Source organism: Drosophila pseudoobscura, chromosome X, assembly GCF_009870125.1.
Source record: "Drosophila pseudoobscura strain MV-25-SWS-2005 chromosome X, UCI_Dpse_MV25, whole genome shotgun sequence".
In the NCBI taxonomy this organism is placed as follows: domain Eukaryota; kingdom Metazoa; phylum Arthropoda; class Insecta; order Diptera; family Drosophilidae; genus Drosophila; species Drosophila pseudoobscura.
The window spans coordinates 49188254-49211316 of NC_046683.1; the positions used below are offsets into that span (position 1 = coordinate 49188254).

The 23063-nt window shown below is 43.8% G+C and overlaps 2 protein-coding genes across 2 annotated transcripts in view; both read left to right on the top strand.

Annotated features, from left to right (window-relative positions):
• The window catches only part of Glut1 (Glucose transporter 1), a 39849-nt gene extending 26481 nt beyond the window's left edge, over nucleotides 1–13368 (top strand). The window contains 5 exon segments of the mRNA XM_033381729.1: nucleotides 2059–2262; nucleotides 2345–2484; nucleotides 4528–4631; nucleotides 5829–6143; nucleotides 7534–13368. Coding sequence (XP_033237620.1) covers nucleotides 2059–2262; nucleotides 2345–2484; nucleotides 4528–4631; nucleotides 5829–6143; nucleotides 7534–10163 — 3393 coding nt within the window. The 3' untranslated portion in view covers nucleotides 10164–13368.
• A 581-nt stretch (nucleotides 13369–13949) lies between these two features.
• On the top strand, nucleotides 13950–15762 carry aln (divergent protein kinase domain 1C). Its single transcript, XM_002134956.3, has 5 exons — nucleotides 13950–14258; nucleotides 14343–14495; nucleotides 14568–14705; nucleotides 14763–14971; nucleotides 15030–15762. The coding sequence occupies exons 1-5, from the start codon at nucleotides 14109–14111 to the stop codon at nucleotides 15619–15621; spliced, it is 1242 nt and encodes a 413-aa protein (XP_002134992.1). The 5' UTR covers nucleotides 13950–14108; the 3' UTR covers nucleotides 15622–15762.
• The last annotated feature ends 7301 nt before the right edge of the window (nucleotides 15763–23063 follow it).

Genomic DNA, 23063 nt, shown 5'->3' on the forward strand with positions numbered 1-23063 from the left:
AGATGCTGTTGAAACTACTCTATCCCTATATACATATGTATATCCCTTAGATAAATATGTATATTCGTTCTTGCCACATCTGCATATCGTCCAAGCGAATGCGTGTGTTTTTATAAATATTTGAATATTGATATGAATATTTTATGCATGACGTTGTGTTTAAACAAACCCCAGTGCCAGTAGCCGTAGCCCCCTAAAAAGAGCTAAGCAGCAAACAAACAAACAAACAAAAAACCAAAAACACTCACACACACAGAAACACGAGTACACTCACATTCACACCGAGTACACTCCACATACGCAGATGCACACTCAACACATAGATACCCTCAAAGAGAAAGAGAAAGAGAACGAGATAGAGAGGAGAAGAGGGGACACATGGCATGACAGTTGTCCCGCGCGTACATTTCTCTATAAATTATTGATGTGAGATATATTTTGAATTTATAACACGATGAATTTATAGCCTCTGCTGCTAGAGCTCCCCCTCTCCCTCAGCCATTAAATTTGTACCTGTATTTAATACCTACTTTATACATGTAAATATGTATACATACATACATATATACCTATTTAGTCGTAATTTATAGGCCTACACATGGTATCGCTTTTGGGGGTTATTAATTATCGTTTTTTCATCGGATTGCAATCTGTTTTCCCGCTTGATATTGCATGATTAGCCATGGGCCTCTCAAACAATTTTTAAATATTTAAGCACATAATTTAGTGCAATATGTTAGCGTAATTTTAAGCCGTAACATTTTCTATAATACTCTTTGCACCTTGCTTGCCTTTAGAATGCATTTATGAGTTGTGTTTTGAAATTTTGCGTTTGCCTAGTCTTAAGTTGTTGCACGAGTGAGAGCTGGTCCTGAGACCCCGTCAAAGCAGAGTCAGAGCCGGCATTCGCTGTTATCTTCCACAAAGACTGGAAGAGCGACGACTGCCGGTGAAAGGGCTCCCCCATGGATTCAGCTCCCCGCGTGCAACCCGTCCCCGCCCCTTTTTTAAAAGCTATTCTCGACTTGGCAGGCTTTCGCCCACCCACACAGAACACAGAACAACAACCAAGCCAAAACAAACACTCACTCGAAATCGAAATCATTTGACGAATCTGTTTTCATTTGAATTCTGTTTTATTTATTGCTTTTACTTTTCGCTATGATCAGGCCAAACAATTCTATTAGAAGCAATCCAAACCACACAGTTTCAAAGGCAACAATCGCAATAATCGAACACCACTCTGCAAAAACGTTTTTCGGACACGGCACCCTGTTTCCATTACTGCCACTAGCCAACACTAACACTGAGACACAACACTGTTGCAGCAGTGTTGGTAACTGTACAAAAGATAGAGCCAGAAGCAGAAGAGCACTCGCGCTGAAAAGCAATCGCTTTTAAATCAAAACACAAACGAAACACTACTCTCAATGTCGACTTAGACTACGATTAAAGCTTACTTTAACTTTAACTTTAACTTTTAATTGACTTTAATTTAATTTAAGTTTAATTTAATTTTGATTACTTTGTAAGATATAGAATCACGCTCTTACTAATAATATCCCAAGCAGCAGCACAGAAAAGACTCGAGCGACAGTTGCGGTGAACGGTAGAAACTCTTTGAGAACCAAGAACAGAACCGAAAAGCTAAAAAAATATACTATTCTTAAACAATAGCTATACTCTAATCTCAACTCAACTCAACTCTCATGCATAAAAGAAAAGTCGGCGATAGCGATCTTAGGGTTACGATATATAGTTTTATTCTTTGTTTGATGAGATTTCATCAACTTCCTTGATTTGTTTTTGGTTTGAACAGACAGTTCGTTGAACGCTAAGCGAGTAACGAGTAATTAGAGAACAAACAGTTCGTTAAACCTGAAACGAGTGGAAGGAACGAGTTTCAAGTAACGAATAACTGTTTTTTCTCTTTGTTAAACGCAAGACGAGTTAAAAGTAACGAGTAACGAAGGAAAAACGCGAAAAGAGAAAGCCTACAAATCATCGAGAATGCGATTACTATGCCATTTTGTATAGGAGTTTTTTGGTTACGTACAGGAAATGATCGACTGGATGTCCTACCTCTCGGTTGTGGCCACCCTCGGATTTGTGGTCTTCTTTGCCGTTGGCCCCGGATCCATACCATGGATGATCACCGCAGAGCTCTTCTCCCAGGGACCACGACCCAGTGCCATGGCCATTGCAGTGCTAGTGAATTGGATGGCCAATTTCGTGGTTGGCATTGGTTTCCCCAGCATGAAGGTGAGTGGGATAGGGTTTGGGCTTATCCATGACATATACATATGAATAACGATTATCCTTTCTGATTCCCTGCCCACTTCAGACTGCTTTGGAGAACTATACGTTCTTGCCGTTCAGCGTTTTCTTGGCCATCTTCTGGATATTCACGTACAAAAAGGTGCCCGAGACCAAGAACAAGACGTTCGAGGAGATACTGGCCCTCTTCCGACACAACAATGGCAGGTATGTTCTTCCGATTTCATTCTCTAAACTCACGAATCTGCACACCAATCATGGCAATTGTTCGACGAAGTTCCTGAAAACTCTAAAAGCAATCTTCCCCCCCCCCCCAAACCCTCCCCCCAACCCTAACAAAAAAAAAACCCCGAAGAAGAAGAAAACCCCAAAAACTGAACTAACTCTGACTTTTTCTTAACATTTACTTGGAAGTTTATTATGCGGTTTGCATACCCCTTGTTTATGATACCCCTTGAATCGAATGATGGAAAACATATGCACTTCGACTCGGGGGGTTCCCTTGATTTCTTTTCCTTTGAAAATTTGTTCTCTTTTGTGTTTTGATTTATGCACAATCTCCTTTCGAAAAAAATAACTCTCTCTCTCTGACTTGAAATACATTCCATTGTAATGCCCCGATAAAAAAAAACCAAAACCAAAACCAAAAGGACTTTTCGAGATAGTAGACTGTACGGGTAAGTCCACCGATGCATGAAGTCACACCGAAAGCTACCTATCCCCCAAAAGCCCCCCAAAAGAAAGCCCCTCCACTCGTAGAAGGGCTGGGCTCTAAATCTCAAAGAATCCGAATCTGATGCGTTTCCGCTCTTCTTCTAAACTTTAAAACGTAGCTATCGTATTTGCTGTACTTTATTTAGCAACATTTATGTACATTAACCAAAACCAAAGAAACAAAAACCAAAAGAAAAAGAAAACCCCAATTGAAATATGAAAAGTGCGCTCAAACGTTTTCTATACAATTTTTCGGCATGTCGCTTAAAAAACTTTGCCTGTACTTCTCGTTACTTTGTTACGTACCACCCCTTAAAAAATACAATACATTAAAAACAAAACAAAACAAAAAAAAACCAAGTGGCTGCCGTTTAAAGCAAATCTAAATAAAAAAACCAAATCCATAGCAAATACTATATCCAAATAAATACCCAACAAATATCTTTAATATGAACTTTAAACTATTCTACTCTCTAACTTCTAACTCTCTCTATTGCATAAAATCAATCTACTCGTATAAAAAAATATATATTTATAAGAGCCGCCGCATCCTTCATCATGACTCCTTCGAATCATGACTCATGAAAATCAGCGCCCCCCCCGCCCTCTCATCTCCGCTCATCAACGATTAAAATTGGTTTAGTTAACCGGCAAATGTCACATGCCACATGCCCATATGCCCACATGCCCACATGCCACACATGCCACACAACACCCCATCAAACCAACCAACCAACCAATCCACACACACGCACACTGATTATGTCTTTGATTATGTCTACGTCCCCTCCACACACCGCGTTTTTAGTGAGGATAGTGTCAACGAGAACAATGGCTCCACGGCCACGGCGGAAATTGACATATCGCTGAGGGATGTTCAACAATCGCCGCCTTCCTCCGGCAAGGGGGAGGCCTCCAAGAGACCCAAAGCGCAGTGATCCACTTTCGTTATGCTCCTCATTCCCCTCTGTCCACTGGAATGGAAGATCCAATATCCAAGATCCAAAGGGACCCCTGCCCCCCCCCTTCGTTCTCAAGGAATGGAAGATCTTTTATGGGAGAATGTTGGATTGTGTCTTGTGTCTAGCAAATATTCCGATTTTAGTATTAATTCTAGCCTAAATACAATTTTGTTTCACGTTTTTTTTTTTTTTGATTATAAATAAACTTTATTTTCTTAGCATTTTTCAGTTGATTTTTTTGTTTAATTTTAATTAAAAATATTGTTTTACAGCCGCGCCTAATAACTTCCAAGCAGCAGGCATCCAAGAGCTCTTCCAGCTATCTGTAAAGAAAAACACACCCAATGGACCCTTAAAATCCCAGATAAAGAAAGAAAGCTTTTAACGAACCTCTCGCTTGGTCTTTCTCTCCGTGTCTGTGACTCTCTCTCTCTCTCTCTGACTCTCTCTCACACACACTGTCTTGAGTACCCCCCCTGCCAACCCGGAAAATTGCTCTCATTAGTTTTTGCAAAATTACAATTTTACAATACGTTTACACTTAAAACATAATCGTAGAGTGTGCGAATTTCAGGAGTATGCTAAACTGCACAAATAGCTTGGAGCCACAATCAATGAATTCTGGCATCGAGCATGCCGCCTTGATGGTATCCGAGGAGAAGACCCAACATGACTCACGTAAGAATCCAAAACAAAAATCCAACAACCACCACACACACACACACACACAGCCCACGTTCCACCCTAGAATCCACCCACCCGAAATCACCAAAAAAAAATCCACTACACAAGTTTTCACCTTTTGTTTAAGTTTGAATTTGAATTTCTGTTTCTATTTCAATTTGAGTTTGTGTTTTTAATATCCCCATTTGTGCTCTTTGCTCCTCATTATTTGTTGTGCAAATTGCTCGAAAACAACATCCACAAATATTTGCATATCCATGTTGCAAGACAAATACACACAGATACAGATACACACGCACACACCTACCTCTAGATAAACAGAAACAGAAACAGCAACAGGACTCTTGCCCCCAAGAAAAAAACACCTACGTATAAAATAGACTTGTAAACTGTTCAAAAACACACACAATCACAGCCCAAACGAAAACGCAAACGAAACAGAAATCTAAATGTTAATTTAAATTCATTTTAGTGACACTTTTCCCCTAAACGAAAGGATATACATTGCACACACACACACACACAAATACTCCAAAGAGCAATTATACAACATTTAAGTTCTGTTTCTGTTTAAACATAATCTAAATAAATAAACATCCAATCATTCCACTCATTTTTAATGATACTCCTACCTACATACTCGTATCTGTGGTGTAAAACTCTATTTATGATTATCGTTTGCCTATAGAGTATTATAGAGTATTTTTCTTAATGAATTTTCATTTGGAATGAAAAATATACTCGTCGTACAATCTTCTTTTGTTGTTTAGCTGCTTGTTCGTGTAGAAAATTGTGATCTTTATATTTATAATCTTGTATTTATTATAATCTCTCTACTCTACAATTGAGAAATCGATGTGATACTCGCGTATTATCTGGTAGATAAATTAACTCTCAAATTGTTTATTTATGAATTCTGTCACTGAAAATCGAATCAAACTTTGAACCATTGGAAACCAAATCAATCAATCAATCAATTTATCAATCATCAATCTACTACTGGGACCAAAAACACACTTGCCACACAACCAAATGTAATGTATGCTACCAACCGCAACAACAACAACAACAACAAACAACAACAACAAAATCTGGCGACTATGAATCTGATCTGAATCTTGCATGAAATACCAAAACATAAAACGAAACGAAATCTTCTATAACTACTCGTATTATATGTAATAATCAAAGTCTTTGGTACGACCTCGTTCTCATTGACGGTTGAAGGCATGGGTCCCTATCCCTTAAGCGACAGCACCAATCTCCTGGGTCCCACATCGACTCCCCACAGCTACGGGGCGGCCTCGAGCGGAGGAGGAGTAGGAGTTGGAGTAGGAGTGGGAGGAGGCCTCGGCGGTGCTGGCGGAGGAGGCTCCTCCACGTGCTACACGAACTATGGCACGAATATACAAACGCCAGTGGCAGCGAGAAAGTGCTACCACAACGAGTCCGACTACGTGGGCGACGACAGTTTCCGCCGGCACTCGGCGCACGGAAGAATGTCATGTAGGTTGCAAAAGGCACACAAAAGCTACCAAAGAGCACCCAACTACTCGTAAAACACCCAATCACGAAAGCATTTACATGAAAATGCCCAGCGCGTGCTGCTTGGAAGACCCGCCGCGGCGGCGCCAGTCAATGCACTCAATGCACCCAAAAGTCGAATCTAGAACTATAACTAACTATACAAAATATATCTAGAGCTACTTAATGCTGAGGCTAAGGCTACAACGAGCTACTTATACTCGTAGACAGTTTCGAATCTGCTTAAACATCTTGTTTTCATTTCGTTCTTTTTATAGTACGCAAGTGAAGAGAATATCTACTCGTAGACTTGGGATCAAGCGAACCAACCGATTGGCTAAGTAAAAACTCCAGGGCCCCAGGGCTCCAGAGCCCCACAGCCCCCACGCACAACTCTTTCCAAAAATCTACACTCACCCAAAACAAATCTCGTACACCACTCGCCACTCACCCACAAAACCAACAAACACTCGCGTACACCACTCGCCTCACAGATTCACAGATAAAAAAAAAAAGGATTAGTGCCAATAATGCGTTAAAAATATCATACATACACACACACACTACTTATAAGAAAGTCGACTTCGTCAAAGAACTGAGGCGACAAATTAAATTGAAATTCATTCAAAATACAAGACATCCTTGAACGATTCATGGGCATACTTTTTGTTGGCAGAAATACGACCCGTTGCTCAATCTCATTAACAAAGTGAAATTTATTTTAAGAATATCCTTAGAAACAGTTCATTATCAAATCTCACAAAATTCATTCGGAATTTCTCTTGCCACTCAATTTTGGTGAAAATGAAACTCGGAGCACGACTGTGATTCTGTTTATGGTCGCAAAAAAGTATGCTATACAAATAAAAACTATAAAGGAAGCAAATGAAAATCATTACAGTCAATCAAACAAATCAATCCATCGTTGAATCAGACCATTAATCAATCAATCAGTCAATCAATCAATCGAAGCCCGTAGAACCCCCTATCAACCTCATCAACGAAAGTCCATACGGATGCTTTTCATTTATTTTCGAATAGAATTTGCATGATACTAGTGGAAGCGTTTATTTTCCATTGATTGCATGCGTATTATTGGCATGTCCTTTTTGCATGCACTGTTTTATAATGAGTGATTGAAACCACAGCTAAAGAAAAAAAAAACAACGCCCAGAAAAAAAGAGAAATTAATAAAGTACTCGAACGACACAAAACGAAACGATTGAACCACATTTGGCGGCTATATTAATCGCTTTTTGTATTCTCGATTTTTTGGTTCTTTATTTCTCACGTTTTCGTTGTTGCCGCCGCTTTGTCGTCCTGCTCCTGCTCCTGCAACTGCAACCGCAACCGCAACTGCGCTTCCCTGCAGCTGCATCAGAGCGATTTTTAGACGGCGGCCGAAGTACACACCAGGGCCGGAGCGGTGCCTCTGCGCCCCATCACCTTCGTCAGCAAGCACCTGTCTGCCCGAACAGCGGGCCTTGACTGAGGAACGCCTCACCTCCTGAAACTGCCAGTGTTCGGTCCGTGAGTCGCGCTGAGGAGATGCCGATGCCGATGTCCATGCAACAGCAGCAACAGCAGCAGCAGCAGCAGCAGTCGCATCACCAGTCACGATATGCCACACACGAATACGTACATTGTAGCTATGAGAAGGATGTTGTATGTGATCAAGCAGCCCCCTCGCAGCAGCCCCAACAGATGCCACAGCAACAGCAACAGCAGCAGCAGCCTCCACCGCACAGCCACAGCCACAAGCACGAGCCGAATCAGGAGACGGTCTCCATTCTATCACACTGCCACCAAATGCAACAGCAGCAACAACCAGTGCAACCACTGCAACCACTGCAGAACCAGCCACGCAAGCCACACAGCCATAGTCCGCATCATAGTCGCCACACCTCACCGCACAGCCATCACTCACATCATCATCATTATCGTAGACGTCGTCGCCAGGGCAGCGGGAGTCTGCCGGGAGCCCACACCACTTCCACCCATCATTCGGGGCACCACTCGGCGGCAGGCACCACCACGCGCCACGGCGCTGTCTGCGCCGCCAGTCGTCGCCACCGCTCAGTCACGGATGTGTCCACCAATTCCTGCCAGGATCCCAGTTGCGCGGACCGTGAGGTCCAGGAGATAATGGTGCGCAAGTCATGCTGCACTTCTTCCTCGCGCACAGAGCTGGCCCAGTTCTTCGCCGAGGATCTGTACGGCTCCTCGTCGCGACGCCCCAGCAGCTGCTGCACCAGCTCCGACTACTGCTACCAGACGGACTCGACGAGTCTCTACGGCTCCAGGTCCTCGCTCAGCCGCAACAATTCCATCAAGTCGGCGTCCGCCGCCATGCGGAAGCAGCAGCGGCTGCAGCACCGCCAGCCGAGCTACACATCCATCTCCTTGAGGGGATTGAATGCCAGTCGCCCGAATAGCCAACTGGGATCACTGACCTCCATCTTCGACAGGGCCAAGCAGATGGCGGGGGAGCTTAAGGCAGGAGAGGACGCGGCCGGCTCTACTCTAGAGAGACAGAGCTCCAAGGGAGCTTTGAGCAACGATCTCCCCGAATACGCCTGCTCGCCTTCGCCCATCCGCTGGAGCTTCCTGGCCGACGGCAAGTCGCCGACGGAGTTCGAGGGCGCTGTAGGAGGGGAAGAGGAGGAAAAGCTAGATGCCTGGCAGGTGCCAGAGCCAGAGCCCGGGAAAAAGCCCTGCAGGAAGATCACCAGCGCAGAGACTGCCTGCTGGAAGAGTGGCTCCGTGTACGATGAGGGTCCCAGTACTTCGGCGGCGGCTGCAGCCCGGAAGCGTCGCGGCAGCAACTACCATTGCGAATTCGAGGAAGAGTCCACGACGGTGCTCTTCCATCAGGATCCCGGGGAGTCGTTCAACAACTGTTGCAACAACTACATTCAGTGCAACAGCTACTTGGACCAGGACCTACAGATCACCAGCGAGGATATCCATCAGTATTTGTCCAAGGGCGATCCCACGGCCACAGATGTCCTCAACAATTCGAAGAACTATCCCTTCCAGCCGAGCAATGCGCTGGAGTTTCAGTACAAGAACAACTTCCAGCAGGGCGGCGGCAACAACAACAATACGAACACCACGAACACAGCCTCCAGCGATGCGGGGGAGTGCTTCCAGAGCTACAGGGCCAGCTCCAAGGAGACGAACCTCAACCAAACGGCGACGACGGTGACGACGGCGACGACTGGAACTAGACCTGGGACTGGGACTTCGACGGAGCCCATGTCTCCGACCAACATCAATCTGTCGACCAGCTCGAACAACATCAATATCGTGTTTAGCAGCAGCCTCGAGCGGAATGCCAACGAAGTGAAGTTCATCAACAATCGGAGTGGAGGCGGCACCTCAGACGAGAGTGGGATGGTGGGATGCGAGGGCCATCATGCGGGGTATCTGCCGTACACCTTTCCCAGCTATGATTACACGAACATGTCGGGGAACTCGCACTTCGAGAAGTCCCTGGGGATCGATGAGCTGCCCAAAGAGTTCAACGGAGTGGATGCCTCTACAACCAGCGAGCACTCATCGTCGCTGCCATCGCCATCGCCACAGCCGCTGTACCACCAACACCAGCAGCAGCAGTTCCATCACTTTGAATCCTTCGATGCTCCCTCCGAGCACAATCTCCTGTCGCAGCCCATGTCCCCGGGTTCGCCGCTTTCCGGGTCCGTGAATCCCGCTGGCGACGACGACTTTGTTCAAATGCATCACTATCACGCCTCCACAGCCTCCACCTCCACCTCGCATTCGCATGCCCATCACCACTCGCAAACGCAATCGCACCCGCAATCGCAATCGCACCACAGTCACGCTCATGCTCACACCCATGCCCATGGCCATGGCCACCATATGCTGCAGCATCAGCCACAGGCAGCACATGCCACGCGCTACGAGGACCCACTCGCCGGGTCTGGGGTCTTGAAGAGAGTGCGCAAGCGTGCACGCAATTTCCTGCGGAAGAAGTAAAAGAGTGTTCCCCCGTCTCGTGCATCCCAATCCCATAGATTCGCCGTACTTTGGCCGAAAGTACCTGGTGGTCTCAAAGCAACAGAAACCCCAACAGCAGCACCTGGGACGGCGGACGCAGAGCCTGGACGAGGACTGAGATGATAGTGGGACAGTGGCTGTCCATCAGCATCGCCATTGCCATCAGCATCATCATCGCGATAAGCAATAACTGAGTAATGACCAGAGAATGTCGGAACACCTATGGAAATCTTTTAAATTTAATTACAATTTGTACACTGCCAAAAACAAGAAATGAAAAACGAAAGAAAGTTAAGGTTAATTTTGTGCTAAGCCAAAAAAAAAACTCTGTTGAAAGCGTCACTCATCACACACACACCATGCACTCCGCAAAAAGATAACCGAGTCACGAATCAGATACACAAATCACAGATACACACACACACACACACACTCATCACGAATCACAGCTACAAGAGAGAGGCGAAGGAGAAATAAAACAGCAAGCAGAACAACGACTATTTTAATAAATAACGATGATGATGATGATAATGATAATGATAATGATAATGATAATGATAATGATAATGAAATACTTAAGCACAGTACGCGTACTGTACACTCCCGGAACATTTGTATATTCAAACCTAATTATTAAGCGACAGTTTTGAAATTTGCGTATTTAAATTGACTAAAGATACAGATATAAAACTAGAGATACATATTATACATATACATCATATAGAAACATAAGATTATGAGGCCTGGAATGGAAATAAAAATGCACCTACTACTCCACAGAGTACAGTACTCGCAGATAGAGAAGACACGGAGCGGAGTAGGAAACCCAATCTAAAATGAAAATGAACATGAAAATGCTAGTTAAAGATACATAGTTCTAAGGGATGCACCGATTGCATCGAAAGCAGCGCCACAAGATTTAGAGTTTCAGCAACCGCAACTGCAACTGCAACTGCAACACGCAACGTGCAACTAAATAATAATATTAACAAATAATTACAAATGAATAACCAAAGAAGCAACCACAGCAAACGGCAAACAGCAAACAGCAAACTGTAGTTTTTGGCACACAAATTACCGCAGTTAACGGAGAAGCAGAAGAGAAGAGTTTTTAAGATCGAATTATAAGTAAAAACAATAACAATAACAATATATTGCATAAAAAGAGTGGAGGAGGGTGATTTTTGTTATCATTTTTTTGATATGCGCAATTTTTATGATTGATCGATCGATGACTTTCTTCAGGGACTGCTTGCGATTTTTGTAACAAAGCAATAAGCCGTTTTTTGCTCAAATACCAAATACGATTCTGTTATTTCCCCAGAGTAAACCAACCCCTAAATATTGTTCTCTTGGCAGCTACTTTTGACAAGGGGGCTCTATGAATCCAAGGAGTGGGTTCTTCGACCCCAAAAATAAAGCTAAAGAGGCGGTTCTCTCAGCTCAATGAACGAGAAGAGAAGGTTCTCCCACTCTGAAGAGAAGGTTCCACTACCCCAAAGGTAGAGGAGGTAGAGGGATTCTCCCAACTTCCCGTATTATCGTTTTCTGTGTGCATTATCCCACATTATCCCCAAAACAACTGTCTTCCAATTAAGTACTCGATATATTCGATGGTCCTCTAATCTCCTCAGTTTCGCTTTAAAAAAAAAAACAAGATCAAAACTTAAAGAAAACTCGAACACAGATTGATTTCCCAATATATATATATATATATTGATAGATATATATATATATATAAGTTTGTATGTATAGCCGTTGAATCGGAAGTACCTTGCGAAACACGAGATGAAAACTGTATATATAGTAACTGCTGTTGATTAATTAATAACCTTTAATTTATGAGTAAATTATAACTAAACGAAAAAAAATAATTTGTAGTCGAACAAAGAACGGGAATCATCACGAAACGAGACGGGACGAGACAGGACATAGTGGGGCGAAAATAATAATAAATATAAATGCACTGCCAAAAACAAAGGTTTTACGTAATTGAACAACAAAGTAGGTCGACAGAAACAGATAATAAACGATAGATAGAACACAGTGGGGGAGAGCTGCGTTCAAGTTCAATGAAAACCAAAACCCAAACCAAAACCAACACCAAAAACAAAAACAAAAGATGAAAAACGATTAACTGCTGTAAATATAAGAATGAATACATATAGAGAAATCATAGACATTTTTTAATGGCACATAATTAACGAATGAGCGCATGCAATTTGCAATTTTTTTACATTATTTTAAATGAACTAAGCAAACAAAAAAAAAAACAAAACCAACAATAATGAGTTAAAATTACGAACGAAACGAAACCAAATGAAAATGCCAAGCGGCTGCAATTTTGTAACAAAATCAAAAGAAGAAAAAAAAACAGACAACAAAATGTTAACATTGCATAAAGTTTAAACGAAAAAAACATAATAATATACAACAGAGAAGAACAAGAGAGCAAGAACAACACGAACAGAAGACACGAATACGAGAACATGAGAACACGATGCCGGAATCGGAATCGGAAACGACTACTAAAGGAGCAGTGTAGGGCAAATCGGAGGAGAGGTCCTTTCTAATCTTCAGAGTGTATATAACAGAGCAGTAGAATACTCATAACAGCCTACAGCCCAGCAAAAAAAGCAAATAACAAACAAAAACACGGAGCGATTAATGCAAGTTAATGAAATTATCTAATACGAGGTACTAACGAGAGGAGGAGAGAAGTAACGTAAAGTAAAGTAAAGTAAAGCAAAGAATAACTAAGCCGAGGCATACCATTTTTAATGTTCACGTAGCGAGACACAAATTTACCAAGAAAATACATAAAATACGAGTACTTTGGAGGGACAGAAGATAGTGTTACGAATGGAAACGGATATAGGATGCGATAATTATACACAGAAACTGCAGAAAGCATTAGAGACAGAGCGAGAGAGAGAGTGAGAGAGAGAGCTCTATAGACAGATGATATGATGCGCCGTTTGAGGTATATATATAGCAGAATTAAACACAATTAGCGCAAGACGATTCAGAGTCGAGTGCACAGACATTTATCCCCTAGAATAATATTTTTTTTTACCTATTTGATTTGTTGTAGCATTTGTCATAGCCACATACTATAGTTGTGTATATAACTAAATAAAATTGTGCATAAAGAACGGTTATCTTAAGTATATAAATACACGTACACATACATACATACATACACACAAAGATGAATATTAGACAAAGAGACAGATACTGAGACACGGATACAGATACAGACAAATGACACAGATACAGATACAGATACAGATACAAATACAGATACTGATACTGAACACACAATGGAGACACTAATTCAATGGCAAGAAGTGCAGCGCAGCAGATAGATAATGCGAAAATAATAATTATATTATTAAAAATATACAACAATAAAACTTGGACCTAGGTATATGATTCTGAATTTAAATAATTTTTAGTAAAGCAGAACAAACCAAAAACAAAACCAAAACCAAATACAAAAACAATACAGAAGAAACTCTAAACACTTGAATGAAAATTAAAATGAAACACTTATTAAAAAATACAAAAAATAATACAAAAATTGATGAATTAAGTAACGGTAATAATTGCTCAATTTAGCAGAGAGTATAAATAAAGAATTATACGTTAAGTAATAATTTCAAAATGCAAACACCCTTTTGATTTTTGGCTAGCTGGCAGGCCAGCTGGCTGGCTGCCTAGCTGGGGGTGCGTGTGGTCCGATAGTAATCGATAGTCATCGATAGGTGCGCATCCAATGCGCATGTCCTCGACCTGGACTCGTGTCATTTCCATTGACAGCTTCTGCAGCTTCAAGTGTATATACCTGGGGATAGACCTCGCGACAATTAGGACCTGCTGTAGTGGCAAATGTATCCATAATGAAAACCGAAATTCAATAAAATGTTGTCCGCCCTGCGTCGGAAACTTCGGTTTGGAATGCAGCGAACAGTTCTCATTGCGGTCCTGCTGGCGGTGGGCCTATTCAGCTATGCCTTCCTCAACCTAAAATTCTGCTTCAAGCTCATGTCGCACAGGAGTCTCAATCTCATGGTGAGCCCTAAGAAATTGCATACTAAATACATACATATGTACGAGTATATCCTTTTATACATTTACCCGTCTCTGTCGAATCAGTGCCAGAAGTTTGAGCAGCAGGAGTACAGTGGCTCGCTATGCGAAGAGCTATGCGGGGCACAGTCCACATTCGACAACTTCCAGTGTCCGCTGAATGACATGAAGACCATTTTGTTTACGGCCGAAAAGAATGGTGATATGTATGCGGTGAAGGTAGGTCGTGTATCTGGCAATATCGGGGCGTTGTCATGCCTACCAATTCCGTTCATAACTCCGTTTTTGCAGCTGGCCAGGCACAACGATGACGAGTTGAGCTGGAAGAACACCAAGGGGGAGTCGATTTACCCAAAGATTGAGGAGTTCCATGAGATTGTCAAGCTACACATTATACTCGCTTACAATGTCACCCTCGACGATAACATGGTGGGGCTCTGAGCAAGGTCCAAGGGTTGGTCTAACTTTTTTATGTACAATTTTCAGATACGCGCCTTGGTCAACCAGGAGATTGCCGATGACAACTCCCAGCAGATGGTCAGCTTCTGGCGATTGTTCAAGGATAACAACTACATGATGGGGAAGCTTTTCGACGAGGAGTCTGTATTCCCAGCAGTACTCGGGTCTTGCGGGCCCTACTATGCCACCGAAGGACTAGAGATAGTGCAATCGAATCCCAGCATTATGCAGTACTTGTGAGTACATTAGAAACCCTTTTGTCCTCCCTCTTAGTTTTTCAATGTATTTTTTCAGAGCCTCTAATCGGCAGCAGCGTCTGAAGCACGCTCTCAACATCATGGAGTACATCTTCCGCATGGACGAGATGAAGCCAGAGCCCTTGAAAATGTGCAAGATGCAGGTGAATCGATTTGGCACCACGCCCGAGCGTCGCCTCAAGTACCAGAGCGCCGAGCACGTGTACGTCGAGAGCCAGCTGGACAAGCGCCTGTCCCGCGGGGTGAAGTGCCAAAGCGACAAGGACTGCCACTTCCACTCCTGTCGCGGAATGTGCAACGAGGAGCGACATGCTTGCACCCACATCCAGCAGAACAACAACTTCCAGATTTTTTGTGAACACATACTCCTGGGCGGCGGAACCTTTCAGCCTGGACTCTTGAGTGGTGTGCGGCTCACGCGACCCATGCAGAAGGTGGTGAAAATGTGCGTGCAGCCGCCCAAGGAGCACCAGGTGCCAGGCCGCCACCAGGCTCCAAATATGCAGCTCGCCGTGCGGCTCTACAATGATCTGAAGCAGCTGTACCAAGCGGCGGCGGCGGCTGCAGGAAACGAGGCTGGCGAGGACGGACCCGGACCGCGTCAGATTGAGGATCAACGCAGCGACTAACTGGAATAGTAGAAAGTAGATTAATTGCTGAGCAGCTTTAGACGACAGCTTGCTCAAAACTGATAGCATTTTTTACAAGTAGTTTTAATTAACATAATTAATGACTAAAAAGCTAACTAAACCAGATATCAGATGACTTAAGAATGCTTAAATTAATCATTGCATACTTTCGGGATTGGCTGGCTCCCAAGTTAACGTAATCCTTGATGTCGATCAGGTTTGAAACGATCTGAGATATAGCCTTCTGAAGATTTTGATGTTCACACCATTAAAATACTGGTTTTTTCTATAAGCTATATCTCAGCTATACGGTATACAGGCTGGATCCTCGCGATCCTGGGAAAGTAGGTCCTTCACCCATCTGTCCCTATTTGCCTGAGATATAGCCTTCTGAAGATTTTGATGTTCACACCATGAAAATACTGGTTTTTTCTGTAAGCTATATCTCAGCTATACGGTAGCCGATCTGGGGGTGGCATGTCTCACCGTGATCGGGAGAGTCCTGCCAATCGACTGCCATCGGAAAAAAGGACATCCTTTCCATCAAGATTTTCGCAAGAAATCATGATGTAACCATCATTAAATTTGCCAAAAATCGGCCTCATTTTCGTCGTCGAGATTTTGATGCCGTTCGACAGGCTGGATCCTCGCGATCCTGGGAAGGTAGGTCCTTCACCGGTCTGGACCTATTTGCCTGAGATATAGCCTTCTGAAGTATTTGATGTTCACACCATGAAAATACTGGTTTTTTCTGTAAGCTATATCTCAGCTATACGGTAGCCGATCTGGGGGTGGCATGTCTCACCGTGATCGGGAGAGTCCTGCCAATCGACTGCCATCGGAAAAAAGGACATCCTTTCCATCAAGATTTTCGCAAGAAATCATGATGTAACCATCATTAAATTTGCCAAAAATCGGCCTCATTTTCGTAGTCGAGATTTTGATGCCGTTCGACAGGCTGGATCCTCGCGATCCTGGGAAGGTAGGTCCTTCACCGATCTGGCCCTATTTGCCTGAGATATAGCCTTCTGAAGATTTTGATGTTCACACCATGAAAATACTGGTTTTTTCTGTAAGCTATATCTCAGCTATACGGTAGCCGATCTGGGGGTGGCATGTCTCACCGTGATCGGGAGAGTCCTGCCAATCGACTGCCAGCGGAAAAAAGGACATCCTTTCCATCAAGATTTTCGCAAAAAATCATGATGGTTACATCATTAAATTTGCCAAAAATCGGCCTCATTTTCGTAGTCGAGATTTTGATGCCGTTCGACAGGCTGGATCCTCGCGATCCTGGGAAGGTAGGTCCTTTACCGATCTGGCCCCATTTGCCTGAGATATAGCCTTCTGAAGATTTTGATGTTCACACCATGAAAATACTGGTTTTTTCTGTAAGCTATATCTCAGCTATACGGTATACAGGCTGGATCCTCGCGATCCTGGGAAAGTAGGTCCTTCACCCATCTGTCCCTATTTGCCTGAGATATAGCCTTCTGAAGATTTTGATGTTCACACCATGAAAATACTGGTTTTTTCTGTAAGCTATATCTCAGCTATAAGGTAGCCGATCTGGGCGTGGCATGTCTCACCGTGATCGGGAGAGTCCTGCCAATCGACTGCCATCGGAAAAAAGGACATCCTTTCCATCAAGATTTTCGCAAGAAATCATGATGTAACCATCATTAAATTTGCCAAAAATCGGCCTCATTTTCGTCGTCGAGATTTTGATGCCGTTCGACAGGCTGGATCCTCGCGATCCTGGGAAGGTAGGTCCTTCACCGGTCTGGACCTATTTGCCTGAGATATAGCCTTCTGAAGTATTTGATGTTCACACCATGAAAATACTGGTTTTTTCTGTAAGCTATATCTCAGCTATACGGTAGCCGATCTGGGGGTGGCATGTCTCACCGTGATCGGGAGAGTCCTGCCAATCGACTGCCATCGGAAAAAAGGACATCCTTTCCATCAAGATTTTCGCAAGAAATCATGATGTAACCATCATTAAAATTGCCAAAAATCGGCCTCATTTTCGTAGTCGAGATTTTGATGCCGTTCGACAGGCTGGATCCTCGCGATCCTGGGAAGGTAGGTCCTTCACCGATCTGGCCCTATTTGCCTGAGATATAGCCTTCTGAAGATTTTGATGTTCACACCATGAAAATACTGGTTTTTTCTGTAAGCTATATCTCAGCTATACGGTAGCCGATCTGGGCGTGGCATGTCTCACCGTGATCGGGAGAGTCCTGCCAATCGACTGCCAGCGGAAAAAAGGACATCCTTTCCATCAAGATTTTCGCAAAAAATCATGATGGTTACATCATTAAATTTGCCAAAAATCGGCCTCATTTTCGTAGTCGAGATTTTGATGCCGTTCGACAGGCTGGATCCTCGCGATCCTGGGAAGGTAGGTCCTTTACCGATCTGGCCCCATTTGCCTGAGATATAGCCTTCTGAAGATTTTGATGTTCACACCATGAAAATACTGGTTTTTTCTGTAAGCGATATCTCAGCTATACGGTATACAGGCTGGATCCTCGCGATCCTGGGAAAGTAGGTCCTTCACCCATCTGTCCCTATTTGCCTGAGATATAGCCTTCTGAAGATTTTGATGTTCACACCATGAAAATACTGGTTTTTTCTGTAAGCTATATCTCAGCTATAAGGTAGCCGATCTGGGCGTGGCATGTCTCACCGTGATCGGGAGAGTCCTGCCAATCGAGTGCCATCGGAAAAAAGGACATCCTTTCCATCAAGATTTTCGCAAGAAATCATGATGTAACCATCATTAAAATTGCCAAAAATCGGCCTCATTTTCGTAGTCGAGATTTTGATGCCGTTCGACAGGCTGGATCCTCGCGATCCTGGGAAGGTAGGTCCTTCACCGATCTGGCCCTATTTGCCTGAGATATAGCCTTCTGAAGATTTTGATGTTCACACCATGAAAATACTGGTTTTTTCTGTAAGCTATATCTCAGCTATACGGTAGCCGATCTGGGCGTGGCATGTCTCACCGTGATCGGGAGAGTCCTGCCAATCGACTGCCATCGGAAAAAAGGACATCCTTTCCATCAAGATTTTCGCAAGAAATCATGATGTAACCATCATTAAATTTGCCAAAAATCGGCCTCATTTTCGTCGTCGAGATTTTGATGCCGTTCGACAGGCTGGATCCTCGCGATCCTGGGAAGGTAGGTCCTTCACCGGTCTGGACCTATTTGCCTGAGATATAGCCTTCTGAAGTATTTGATGTTCACACCATGAAAATACTGGTTTTTTCTGTAAGCTATATCTCAGCTATACGGTAGCCGATCTGGGGGTGGCATGTCTCACCGTGATCGGGAGAGTCCTGCCAATCGACTGCCATCGGAAAAAAGGACATCCTTTCCATCAAGATTTTCGCAAGAAATCATGATGTAACCATCATTAAAATTGCCAAAAATCGGCCTCATTTTCGTAGTCGAGATTTTGATGCCGTTCGACAGGCTGGATCCTCGCGATCCTGGGAAGGTAGGTCCTTCACCGATCTGGCCCTATTTGCCTGAGATATAGCCTTCTGAAGATTTTGATGTTCACACCATGAAAATACTGGTTTTTTCTGTAAGCTATATCTCAGCTATACGGTAGCCGATCTGGGCGTGGCATGTCTCACCGTGATCGGGAGAGTCCTGCCAATCGACTGCCAGCGGAAAAAAGGACATCCTTTCCATCAAGATTTTCGCAAAAAATCATGATGGTTACATCATTAAATTTGCCAAAAATCGGCCTCATTTTCGTAGTCGAGATTTTGATGCCGTTCGACAGGCTGGATCCTCGCGATCCTGGGAAGGTAGGTCCTTTACCGATCTGGCCCCATTTGCCTGAGATATAGCCTTCTGAAGATTTTGATGTTCACACCATGAAAATACTGGTTTTTTCTGTAAGCGATATCTCAGCTATACGGTATACAGGCTGGATCCTCGCGATCCTGGGAAAGTAGGTCCTTCACCCATCTGTCCCTATTTGCCTGAGATATAGCCTTCTGAAGATTTTGATGTTCACACCATGAAAATACTGGTTTTTTCTGTAAGCTATATCTCAGCTATAAGGTAGCCGATCTGGGCGTGGCATGTCTCACCGTGATCGGGAGAGTCCTGCCAATCGAGTGCCATCGGAAAAAAGGACATCCTTTCCATCAAGATTTTCGCAAAAAATCATGATGTAACCATCATTAAAATTGCCAAAAATCGGCCTCATTTTCGTAGTCGAGATTTTGATGCCGTTCGACAGGCTGGATCCTCGCGATCCTGGGAAGGTAGGTCCTTTACCGATCTGGCCCCATTTGCCTGAGATATAGCCTTCTGAAGATTTTGATGTTCACACCATGAAAATACTGGTTTTTTCTGTAAGCTATATCTCAGCTATACGGTAGCCGATCTGGGCGTGGCATGTCTCACCGTGATCGGGAGAGTCCTGCCAATCGACTGCCATCGGAAAAACGGACATCCTTCCCATCAAGATTTTCGCAAAAAATCATGATGTAACCATCATTAAAATTGCCAAAAATCGGCCTCATTTTCGTAGTCGAGATTTTGATGCCGTTCGACAGGCTGGATCCTCGCGATCCTGGGAAGGTAGGTCCTTTACCGATCTGGCCCCATTTGCCTGAGATATAGCCTTCTGAAGATTTTGATGTTCACACCATGAAAATACTGGTTTTTTCTGTAAGCTATATCTCAGCTATACGGTAGCCGATCTGGGCGTGGCATGTCTCACCGTGATCGGGAGAGTCCTGCCAATCTACTGCCATCGGAAAAAAGGACATCCTTTCCATCAAGATTTTCGCAAAAAATCATGATGGTTACATCATTAAATTTTCCAAAAATCGGCCTCATTTTCGTAGTCGAGATTTTGATGCCGTTCGACAGGCTGGATCCTCGCGATCCTGGGAAGGTAGGTCCTTTACCGATCTGGCCCCATTTGCCTGAGATATAGCCTTCTGAAGATTTTGATGTTCACACCATGAAAATACTGGTTTTTTCTGTAAGCTATATCTCAGCTATACGGTAGCCGATCTGGGCGTGGCATGTCTCACCGTGATCGGGAGAGTCCTGCCAATCGACTGCCATCGGAAAAAAGGACATCCTTTCCATCAAGATTTTCGCAAAAAATCATGATGGTTACATCATTAAATTTGCCAAAAATCGGCCTCATTTTCGTAGTCGAGATTTTGATGCCGTTCGACAGGCTGGATCCTCGCGATCCTGGGAAGGTAGGTCCTTTACCGATCTGGCCCCATTTGCCTGAGATATAGCCTTCTGAAGATTTTGATGTTCACACCATGAAAATTCTGGTTTTTTCTGTAAGCTATATCTCAGCTATACGGTAGCCGATCTGGGCGTGGCATGTCTCACCGTGATCGGGAGAGTCCTGCCAATCGACTGCCATCGGAAAAACGGACATCCTTCCCATCAAGATTTTCGCAAAAAATCATGATGTAACCATCATTAAAATTGCCAAAAATCGGCCTCATTTTCGTAGTCGAGATTTTGATGCCGTTCGACAGGCTGGATCCTCGCGATCCTGGGAAGGTAGGTCCTTTACCGATCTGGCCCCATTTGCCTGAGATATAGCCTTCTGAAGATTTTGATGTTCACACCATGAAAATTCTGGTTTTTTCTGTAAGCTATATCTCAGCTATACGGTAGCCGATCTGGGCGTGGCATGTCTCACCGTGATCGGGAGAGTCCTGCCAATCGACTGCCATCGGAAAAACGGACATCCTTCCCATCAAGATTTTCGCAAAAAATCATGATGTAACCATCATTAAAATTGCCAAAAATCGGCCTCATTTTCGTAGTCGAGATTTTGATGCCGTTCGACAGGCTGGATCCTCGCGATCCTGGGAAGGTAGGTCCTTTACCGATCTGGCCCCATTTGCCTGAGATATAGCCTTCTGAAGATTTTGATGTTCACACCATGAAAATACTGGTTTTTTCTGTAAGCTATATCTCAGCTATACGGTAGCCGATCTGGGCGTGGCATGTCTCACCGTGATCGGGAGAGTCCTGCCAATCTACTGCCATCGGAAAAAAGGACATCCTTTCCATCAAGATTTTCGCAAAAAATCATGATGGTTACATCATTAAATTTTCCAAAAATCGGCCTTATTTTCGTAGTCGAGATTTTGATGCCGTTCGACAGGCTGGATCCTCGTGATCCTGGGAAGGTAGGTCCTTCACCGATCTGGCCCTATTTGCCTGAGATATAGCCTTCTGAAGATTTTGATGTTCACACCATGAAAATACTGGTTTTTTCTGTAAGCTATATCTCAGCTATAAGGTAGCCGATCTGGGCGTGGCATGTCTCACCGTGATCGGGAGAGTCCTGCCAATCGAGTGCCATCGGAAAAAAGGACATCCTTTCCATCAAGATTTTCGCAAAAAATCATGATGGTTACATCATTAAATTTGCCAAAAATCGGCCTCATTTTCGTAGTCGAGATTTTGATGCCGTTCGACAGGCTGGATCCTCGCGATCCTGGGAAGGTAGGTCCTTCACCGGTCTGGACCTATTTGCCTGAGATATAGCCTTCTGAAGATTTTGATGTTCACACCATGAAAATACTGGTTTTTTCTGTAAGCTATATCTCAGCTATACGGTAGCCGATCTGGGCGTGGCATGTCTCACCGTGATCGGGAGAGTCCTGCCAATCGACTGCCATCGGAAAAAAGGACATCCTTCCCATCAAGATTTTCGCAAAAAATCATGATGTAACCATCATTAAAATTGCCAAAAATCGGCCTCATTTTCGTAGTCGAGATTTTGATGCCGTTCGACAGGCTGGATCCTCGCGATCCTGGGAAGGTAGGTCCTTTACCGATCTGGCCCCATTTGCCTGAGATATAGCCTTCTGAAGATTTTGATGTTCACACCATGAAAATACTGGTTTTTTCTGTAAGCTATATCTCAGCTATACGGTATACAGGCTGGATCCTCGCGATCCTGGGAAAGTAGGTCCTTCACCCATCTGTCCCTATTTGCCTGAGATATAGCCTTCTGAAGATTTTGATGTTCACACCATGAAAATACTGGTTTTTTCTGTAAGCTATATCTCAGCTATAAGGTAGCCGATCTGGGCGTGGCATGTCTCACCGTGATCGGGAGAGTCCTGCCAATCGAGTGCCATCGGAAAAAAGGACATCCTTTCCATCAAGATTTTCGCAAAAAATCATGATGGTTACATCATTAAATTTGCCAAAAATCGGCCTCATTTTCGTAGTCGAGATTTTGATGCCGTTCGACAGGCTGGATCCTCGCGATCCTGGGAAGGTAGGTCCTTCACCGGTCTGGACCTATTTGCCTGAGATATAGCCTTCTGAAGATTTTGATGTTCACACCATGAAAATACTGGTTTTTTCTGTAAGCTATATCTCAGCTATACGGTAGCCGATCTGGGCGTGGCA

Bases quoted from the DNA above. Each gene is read 5' to 3' on its own strand.
- aln (XM_002134956.3), top strand. From the start codon at position 14,109: ATGTTGTCCGCCCTGCGTCGGAAACTTCGGTTTGGAATGCAGCGAACA. The intron at 14,259-14,342 runs GTGAGCCCTAAG...CTGTCGAATCAG, and splicing joins ACAGGAGTCTCAATCTCATG to TGCCAGAAGTTTGAGCAGCA. The intron at 14,972-15,029 runs GTGAGTACATTA...GTATTTTTTCAG, and splicing joins CCCAGCATTATGCAGTACTT to AGCCTCTAATCGGCAGCAGC.